General features: G+C 34.2%; 1 protein-coding gene across 1 annotated transcript; it reads left to right on the plus strand.

The window, feature by feature from the left end:
- The first annotated feature begins 1,416 nt into the window (after positions 1-1,416).
- Positions 1,417-4,768, plus strand: LOC100810582 (deSI-like protein At4g17486). Its single transcript, XM_003523921.3, has 4 exons — positions 1,417-1,678; positions 3,135-3,422; positions 4,077-4,157; positions 4,268-4,768. The coding sequence occupies exons 1-4, from the start codon at positions 1,507-1,509 to the stop codon at positions 4,417-4,419; spliced, it is 693 nt and encodes a 230-aa protein (XP_003523969.1). The 5' UTR covers positions 1,417-1,506; the 3' UTR covers positions 4,420-4,768.
- The last annotated feature ends 4,455 nt before the right edge of the window (positions 4,769-9,223 follow it).

The raw sequence follows: 9,223 nt of genomic DNA on the forward strand, positions 1-9,223 counted from the left end.
TGGTTAATATAAAGGAGTGGACGCTCTTGGTCTTATAGCGCGTTGGACACTAATTTATAATTAACAGAATATATTCCTCTTTGAGTATGGACATTCAAGTTCTTTAGTAAAGTTGGTTCTATCCACTTGTCATAAACTCATTAATATATCAACAATTTATACTCTTTTTTAATCATCAAAATCTAATGTAGGTGTGAATGGTCGTCCAGACCTAACAAATAATAATAATATATTCAATACAATAGTCAATAGCCTTTGTCACCCTTCTTGCCACCTTCCTTTGCAGTCATCTTGCACTGTCTTTTTGTTATTGAGTTGTGCCCAACTTCTAAGCCCTCTTACAACAATTGCAATGCTTGTTGTATGGCCTATTGGTGACTCGTGCCCTTTGACACAACTCTAAGGTCCAACAAGCTCTGCATAGTTCCTGATGCCACTTGGAATCGATCATGCAGTAACAATTACAATTAATTACTATTTTTTCAATGACAATTTAGGAAAAAAATCAACAAATTCCAATTTTTAATACCAGACAAGAGTAATCTCTGCCTGGTACATAGTTTGCTAGTGGCTATCTAGGTTATGGCTATACTGGGATGGACGAAAAATGTACATGAGCACATGGTGGTTGTTCGCTCCTTTGACAGAATGATATAATGGTGAGAAATCTTATAAAATCAAGACATAGTCAGGGGTACAGTTAAAAGAATGAATATGATAGATAATAGAAGATAGATATAATATAATATAATATAATGTAATAATAATAGATAAATAGATTTTTAACAACAAATTCATTTCAATTTCTACAACAATTTTTCGAGCATAAAAATCTTGAACAAAAAATTGTCATTAATTTACTTGAAATACAATTAGTAATTTGGAAAATTGTGATGTATAATTAATTAGGAATGAATCTAGTATAAAATTACGTAACTAATTTGACAATCAGCCCCTACATCATCGCACAAATTACTAATCTAGTTAATTATTAAACCAAATTACGTACACTGACGTCCTGTCCGGCTGTCCCATATTTTTCTGAAAAATTTCAAATCCACAAAGAATCTCTGTAAATCCAACTTGACATTGACCCGACCCGACCAGATTTTACTTAAAAACTAATAAAAAAAGATTGTTTGGAGCGTAAACTACTAACTAAACGACAGAACATCCTAGCACAGCAAGCGTCGTATCGCAGGTTAACGGCATCGAGCAACACATACAGCACACGTGACACGGATTGTAATAACAAAAAAAGAACGAAGAATTTGCGGAGAGCCAAATCCGGGTTTCGCGGTTTTTGATCTAACGTTGTAATATCCATGCCATGCATGCACTGAGAGTCGCATATATATAATAATAAATAATGAATGAATCAATTTAGAATAATTGTTTGCTTAAAGTGTTGTTTTTTTTGGGGGATTTGCAACGCAAAGGTTGTTTGTTGTTGCCCCAGGAAATCATAGAGAGCGAGGCATAAACATCAATCTCTCTGTGAAAAAAATGGGGACGACGAAGAACAACAACAACAACTTCAATTCTACCTCAAAATCTGATAACAGTGCCAATGACAACAAAAACAACACACGTGTGGTGTTGAATGTCTACGACCTCACCCCTCTCAACAATTACCTTTATTGGTTTGGGTTTGGAATCTTTCACTCCGGCATTGAAGGTTCATTAAATATTATTTCCATTTTATTTTTCACCATTCTTTTTCCCCATTCACCATTCCATAACGTTAACTGTTTCTCTTTTCCATTTGCCATTCCATAACGTTAATTATTTCTCTTTCACATTTGCCTCTAAGGTATCAATGGATGCTTTTCTGTTTTTTTTTTTAATTATTATATTATTATATTATTATTACTGTAAGAATTGCTGCATAATTATATACAATTTTGTGGCGAACTAAAGTTTTAATTTCTGTCAGCTTGCCAAGCGAGGTATTCACATAAATTAAAAAATATATATATAAGAACCAAATAAAAATTTTAAATACAATTTTTTTTTTCTCAGAATAGAATAGCCACGTATGTATGATTTGTGCATATCGACCTTAGCAATGTTGTAGCTTCTGCCTGGTGAGTACATTCAAAAGAATGAAACTCAAGGGAATTAACAGAACCTGCTCAAACGGGGAGAGCATGTGGTTTAATTTGATATATAGGTGTTTGATTGTCTTTTATAAAATTCCAAAATGATTGATTGCATTACCTGGAATAGTTGCCAATGTTCCACAAGTAAAGTGCACCATATGCTTTAGAAGAACGAAAAAATCAAATATTATCACCCTGGGAAGAATCAGAAGAATCTGCACTAATTCCAGACAATAAATGCAGGTCCTAGACCGATGTAAAACCCAAGAGGGGATGATTATATTTGACATTTAGAAGCTTTAAACCCAAACATCCAGAAATGCTTAATTTAGTCAATATTCAGAAAGTGTGGTGGCTTGTAATGAATAAGGTTTATAAAATAGAGAACAAGCCATCGAAAGAGGGAAAAATTAAGATGCCTATGCAATGAGCAGCAAGAATGCACTTCAAGGGAAGGAATGAAACTACTTGTGGAAAAGGCTCATAAACAATCTATCATTCATCAAGAATTTGTTCCAAGAACCTAAGGGAAAGCTTCCTCTTTTCCCTATTCCAGAAACAGAACCCTGGAATCAACTCACCTTAACAGCCAAATTCTTGAACTAGATTACAATGTCATATAAGATTAGATTAATACAAAATAAGTGGCTCAAAATACAGCAACTACCATGAGTACTTGACCTATGATAACCTTCCATGTTTATTTGTGGTCAAGTGAAGGATATTAGTGGTAAGTATAAAACAATCTTTTGAAACAGCTCAGTTTCTTTGATTTAATGCTCTAGGATATGACACATTCTGTACATTAGCCATATTTAAATATATATAACTTTGAATCCACCAAGTAGGATTTAGGAATTCATTTTAATAGCATTCCATGTTTACTGTTGTAGTTTGGAAAAACTTTTTTTTTTTCAATTATTCTGCAAATGTCATAACTGCAGGAAAGTTTTCTTGCTTTTGTTGCATATGTTGATGTTCTTTATTGTTGTTTCTGTTGTTTAAATTCTTTTTGTCTCTCTCTTTGAACAGTGCACGGTAAGGAGTATGGATTTGGAGCCCATGACTTCCCCGCCAGTGGAGTATTTGAAGTGGAGCCAAGGAAGTGCCCTGGATTTGTGTACAGATGTTCTGTTACTTTAGGCCAAGTAAATATGCATCCTTCTGAGTTTCGGACATTTATTGAGGGTATAGCTAATGAGTATCATGGGGATACCTATCACCTTATTTCTAAGAACTGCAATCATTTTACGGATGATATGTCTCATAGATTGAGTGGAAAACGGATTCCAGGTTGGGTGAATCGGCTTGCTAAACTAGGTAAGACCATAAAAGAAAATTATCTAATACTTCTATTTTTGGAATATCTTTTTACTTGATATATCCCTTTTTATTAAAAGGGATCTTAGGATGAATAATATCTTATAAAATGTGATTTTTAACCAAGTCAAATGGCATGTGATCCATGTAGCTAACTTTACTTAGTGGGATAAGGCTATTGTTGTTATATTTGTCTTCTGAATTTTATGAACTAGACTAGTTGCTTTCAGACATCAATTTGTGTCTACTCAAACAATGTTCGGATATGAAGTTTAGGTTTCATGATTCAACATTATATGAAATGGAAAGGAAGAAGTTTCTCAAAAAATGTTATATCTAACAAAAACAAAACTTTTGTTTGTAACTACCTGGTACTTGAATTGAGGTTCAGCCAATTATAACTACGGTGAGGTGTCTGCATTCCATTGCATCTATTTTCTTGAAGAAAATTACTCTCTTAAAATATCAAACGTTATTTATAATATCATGGTGTGAGAATAATATCATTTGTGTGACAAATCCATATCATTTCGTATGTGTCCCCTGTTCTATATTTTTCATGTCACATTCTCCATAATCTTGTAAACTGCACGGGAATATTTGTTTTAATAACACAATGAGATCCTAAGTGCAGCCTTCTGGTGAAAATTTTAGGTTCACTTTGCAGTTGTCTACTTCCGGAAGTTGTTGAAGTAACTACCGTTAAACAGCTACCAGAATATCATGAATGTTCAGGTGCGTATATTCTTTTTTCCCACCCAATCTTTATCCTAATGCACACTGGGATTTACATCTTGGTAACACACGTAAACATTCTGCATAGCTTATCTTGGTGCTGTTTGCAGAAGATGAAATTACAGAATGTCTTTCGACTGCCTCGCCGTGTGGATCTCAATCAACATCGGGATTGGATGATGATCAAGAAAAGCGCCTTCTGTCACCTCTGGCTAGTAAAACAGATAACGTTTCTTTTGTTAAAGAGGCTCTATTAAAATGAATGTGGTGTGTTGGAGGTGGGAAAAACACTTGGATAATGCAGGTTGTCTTGGCTTGAGTATTTAACCATCTGATTTGAAGGGATGCCTCGTGCCCGAAAATTTCTCATTTTTCAATGGCTTTCTGCATTCCTTGGTTCCATTGTCTTAAGGTTTATGCTAGAAATAGTGTTGCATTGATTTTCATGAATCAATGATTAATGTGTATGGGGCTTAGTTGTTCATGTGGCAGGGTTTTTATTTCTGGAGGGATTGTTGGAGCTCTTAGCCATGTAAATTACATTCACATTTGGAAATGAATCATGAAAGATTCTTTACATGTATCATTGTATCAATATGATTGTGTATGGGGCCTAGTTGTTCATGTGCCTGATTTTTTTATTTCTGGAAGGATTGTTGGGGGCTCTTAACCATGTAAATTATAACCACGTCTGGCAACTTTTTAGTATGAAAGATTCTTTAAGAGTGTATAAACTATAAACCCGTTTGTTTTGGGGGATTTAAGTAAAAAAAGTCATTGGTGAGAGTCAGGTAATTATGGTTAGTTTATAGTCTCCCTATTGAAGGTTCCTCTCATTAATCCCTATGATAAAAGACCACTGAATTGGTAGATAATTGTAGAAGGATGCCATAATAATTCAAGCATGCATTTGGTGCCTTGACTTAATTATAAAGCCGGAGAAGGTTGTCTACTCTTCCATTTTGTAAACCAAATAAATATTATATAGTAAAAAGAAAGAAATGACCTCTCGAAGCCTCACAAACCAAATAATGGATGTTTACATATCAAAACTCAACAATTAACTCGCAGTTAATGTTGTTTACATATCAAAGCTTGTCTACGCAGTTAATGTTTTATTCATCGTTAGAAAATTAATTTGTTAACAATTTTCATAATATTTTGTGTGTAACCTAAAACTTCATTCAAATTATATAAATTCTCACAAGTGGATCAACCCAGCAATATGACTTGTTTTTTCAAATTCTCACTACTAGAAAAAGCAGATTTAACATTGGCGCATTAACATTGATTTTCTACAAAACCGATGTTAACATAAATGCGGTGACATAATTGTAAATAATGTGTATCCGTTAACATCAGTTTTGAAGAAGAAAACCGATGTTAACGTATGATCAGCTAACATCGGTTTGTTGAATAAAATCGATGTTAACGTTCACATCAATTTGTTAACATCGGGTTTTTATTGAAAACCGATGTTGAACTTACATTTTAAATTATATTTGACGCGACCTATTTTGCTCATGCTCTCTTCTTCTCCGTGTACCCTCGATCTCGCACTCTCTTCTCTATTGCACTGTTAACATCGAAGCTTCTTGTTCTCCATTGCACTGAAGACCGTGACAGGTCACTTTTTGTTGTCCATCCCCAACTTAACTAGATACGTTTTGTCTACCTGTGTTGTTCTATTGAATAGCTAGGTCTGTATCTGGAACTTGTGGTTAAGCTAAGGACCTTTTTTAGTTTCTGGTGCAAGGATTGGGGAACTCGTGTTGACCTAAGGTACATTTCATTGCCAGTCTCGCTGGCATTGTCGCTGTTGGGTTCGAGGTAAGCTTCATGTCTTCATTGTAACTTTGTGCTTCCGCGTACGTGCTCTTTGTTCTTATAGATTGTTAGTTAGTTTGTTAATTAGTTACTACTACTAGGGTTTGGAATGCAGCTAGTCTTGCTTCCAAAGCTGTGTCAAAATATTGCCTTATTTTGTTGAGTTGTTGTGTGGAAGCATCTACTTTCTTCCTTCACTGTTGTTTTGTACTCCTTTCTTCCTTCACAACTTTAGTAGCTTCTATTGCTGATTGCTTAGATTCCCTAACACTGTTGAGCTTCTTTCTCAGTTCCTGAAGTCTCATTTTGGCCTTATTGTTTTGGATTCCCTAAGTCATTATAGTTAATTTTGTTTGAAAACCAGTTAGCTTCTCTTACCCATTTGTGCTACTATGATTATGTTTAAAAAATATAGTCATTCATTGCTCCTATGTATTAGACACTTAGTTTCAGTTTTAGTTGTTTGATTTTGGCTTTGGTCTAAAAGGTTAAGTTTCAAGTATCTTCCAACCATTCTTTTGTGTGAAGACTTGATGCCATTGATGCTAGAAGCCAAAGACACTAATTGTTTGTCCTGCTGCTCCCAGTTTAGGTACTGTAGCTTTTGCTGTCTAATTAGTTTATGTTCTTCATTCAATAACCTTTTTGGCCTCAATTTTCTAATATAAGCTTATGGAGCTGATAACCCTTTATGTGTACATTAGTAAGTCATACTGCCCAATTGAAAAGCCTCTTCCATGGCCCTCAAAAATGACAAAAACTCTCTATGAATAATGTTGGTAGGTTCCAAATTGGCAATGTCAAGCATTATTGGTATGGAAGTGTTGTCAACAACTAAAAAGTAGCACATTTGAAACATGATGATAGGAATTTGCTTGTTCAAATGTTATCCAACAAATTCAATGGAAAGGTGCCAATTACTCTGTACAATTGCATAGCTGCACTCCAAATCAAAACCACCCTCCTCCTCTTCCTCTTCTTCTTCATCACCATTTCCATGCCCTTCACCATCGTCCTCGAATCAGAATTCTATTTCTAATAAGAGTTAGTCTTCGAATTACTCTCAAATTGATCAGATTACACTCTCCCTCTTCTGTCAACTTATAATCAACCTCTTCAACTAACAAGTTTGTTAGTTTTATAAAATATGTAGTTCAGACATTAAAATAAAAGAAATTATAAGTTTATTGCTGTTAGTGTACCTCCTAATCTTACAATTTGGAAAACTTCCTAATTAGTTCTTAAGAGTAGCATCAAGAACAGGGAATGGTAGCATACATCTATATAAGCCTTTCTGTTCATGCACTGAAGCATTCTATATAAATCACGTTAACTAAAGCTGAGAAATACAACAGTTGAATAAAGCCAAAGAACAACAGGAAAGGTGGAGTTATAATAGGGGGTTTCTACCAACAAACTACAATTCCCATGTGTTTTGTGTCCCTAAATCCAATTTGATAATGCTGTCCCCTGACCCCAAATTCACCCATTTTTCCACTCTCATTATCATTGCTAAGAAACCTTGATTAATTTGAGGAACCTTGCCAAGTAATTTGAGATAGATGTCATTGGACTTTGGTGTGGTTCTTTTGGTCTTTTTGCTCTTACCCCCAACCTTAAGATCGATCCTCTGCCTCAGTTAGTGTTGTTCCTTTTGAGGGTAGGGAAGCTTTAATTGAAGGCAATCTAACAATAGCTTTTTGTAATTAGGAAAGGATGGTAGCTGCAGTAATCTAAGTAATTAGTGCAGGGTAAATGTATTATGTTTCTTCGGGACCAGCTTGGTTCTTATTATATGTATGTTGGCATTCAGAACCAGTTGCTAATCCACTCCCATTATGTATCTACCAATTTTTGAGGAGAAAAATTTCATTATCCCAAACTGCTCCCATGTTAATATGTTATCCTTTCTATTTCACAAACCACTTGATCCTACTTTTGTCGAATGCTAAGCATCTTGTTTGTGGTTCTATTCTCAATCTTGTTTATAAAGTAAAGTAAGCTTCTCTGCCAAAGAAATACACTCATGCAAGCTTTTGAGTCAGATTTAGAAACACATAATGGCAAGACACTGAATCTATCATGTGAAACCTATTATGAGCTAATTTATTTCAAGTTTTTCCCATGAAGTAACAAATTAATATTAAAAAAATTAGTGTTTGATCAAGTTTTTTAAGAAAATAAGAATGTACTGAAAAAATGATTTCTGATTATTTTGAGAAACTACTATGAGTAATAGTTTCTATTTTTGTTGTTTGCTATCTACAATTCAAATTTAGTGAATTTAGGGTTTTATATGAGGATACTATCCTAGCCTCTACTAAAGACTGACCATTTTTCATTAATTTAATTAGAGTCGTTTCTTAAAATTTGGCCTTCATTTAATTCATCACAACATTTATTATGATCTATATACAGTACGGGAAGATTCGGGGCAATCTAGTCCTACAAATAAGATTTGACAAGTATATACTTTTTTTAAGAACTAAATTACATGGGAGGAAAAAATAGAAGTATCTACCTCTAAATAAGATTTGGGTCAATCTGGTATCATTCTTTTTCTGTTCAACACAATTTTTTATCTTTGTGAACTCCAATGATGTTATACCTCTTAGAATAGACCTAGGGATTAGTTGCTGATGACAAGTATTCAAGTTTAGGAAATTTAGACCTTTGGGATTCTGTCAGTTTTGGCACTATGTTTGTTATGCGGTGGTAGCTAAATGGTGAATTGACCTCCCCTTGGCAAATCCTGTGTATTTTAGGACCACACAAGCATATACTATATTGAATAGAAATGAATTGCAGTCAATGAATAATAAATTAAATAAGGAGGGGTAATATTTTGGATTATGTTATGGAACACCTGCCATATGAAATGCTTCTTTTTTTTTTCCTTTATTGATGATAATAATAATAATGCATCTTCAGTTGCAATATTACTGATTGTGGTACGAGGAAAGCTTCAAGTTTCGCGCCATTTTGTTAGATCTCACTGCCATTGTCACTGTTTGGGTTCGAGGTAAGCTTGGTCTCTTTTTCATTTCTAGTTTAGTTAGGAAACATGTTCAAGTTTGTCTCTGTTAAGAGGATTATAAAATTCCCACCTATATATGATGTACATATTATAAAATGCAGTGTTTACTAAAAGATGCATAACAACTACACAATCCCTGTCACTGGCCTAATAATAAAATTTTGAGGGGATGTCTCTTTGATTAATCTGGCATAAATTAAAA

Source organism: Glycine max, chromosome 4 (assembly GCF_000004515.6).
Source record: "Glycine max cultivar Williams 82 chromosome 4, Glycine_max_v4.0, whole genome shotgun sequence".
NCBI classification, from domain to species: domain Eukaryota; kingdom Viridiplantae; phylum Streptophyta; class Magnoliopsida; order Fabales; family Fabaceae; genus Glycine; species Glycine max.

Coding starts and splice junctions, on each gene's coding strand:
- LOC100810582 (XM_003523921.3), top strand. CDS start 1,507: ATGGGGACGACGAAGAACAACAACAACAACTTCAATTCTACCTCAAAA. Junction 1,679..3,134: donor CTTTCACTCCGGCATTGAAG/GTTCATTAAATA, acceptor CTCTTTGAACAG/TGCACGGTAAGGAGTATGGA. Junction 3,423..4,076: donor GAATCGGCTTGCTAAACTAG/GTAAGACCATAA, acceptor TGAAAATTTTAG/GTTCACTTTGCAGTTGTCTA.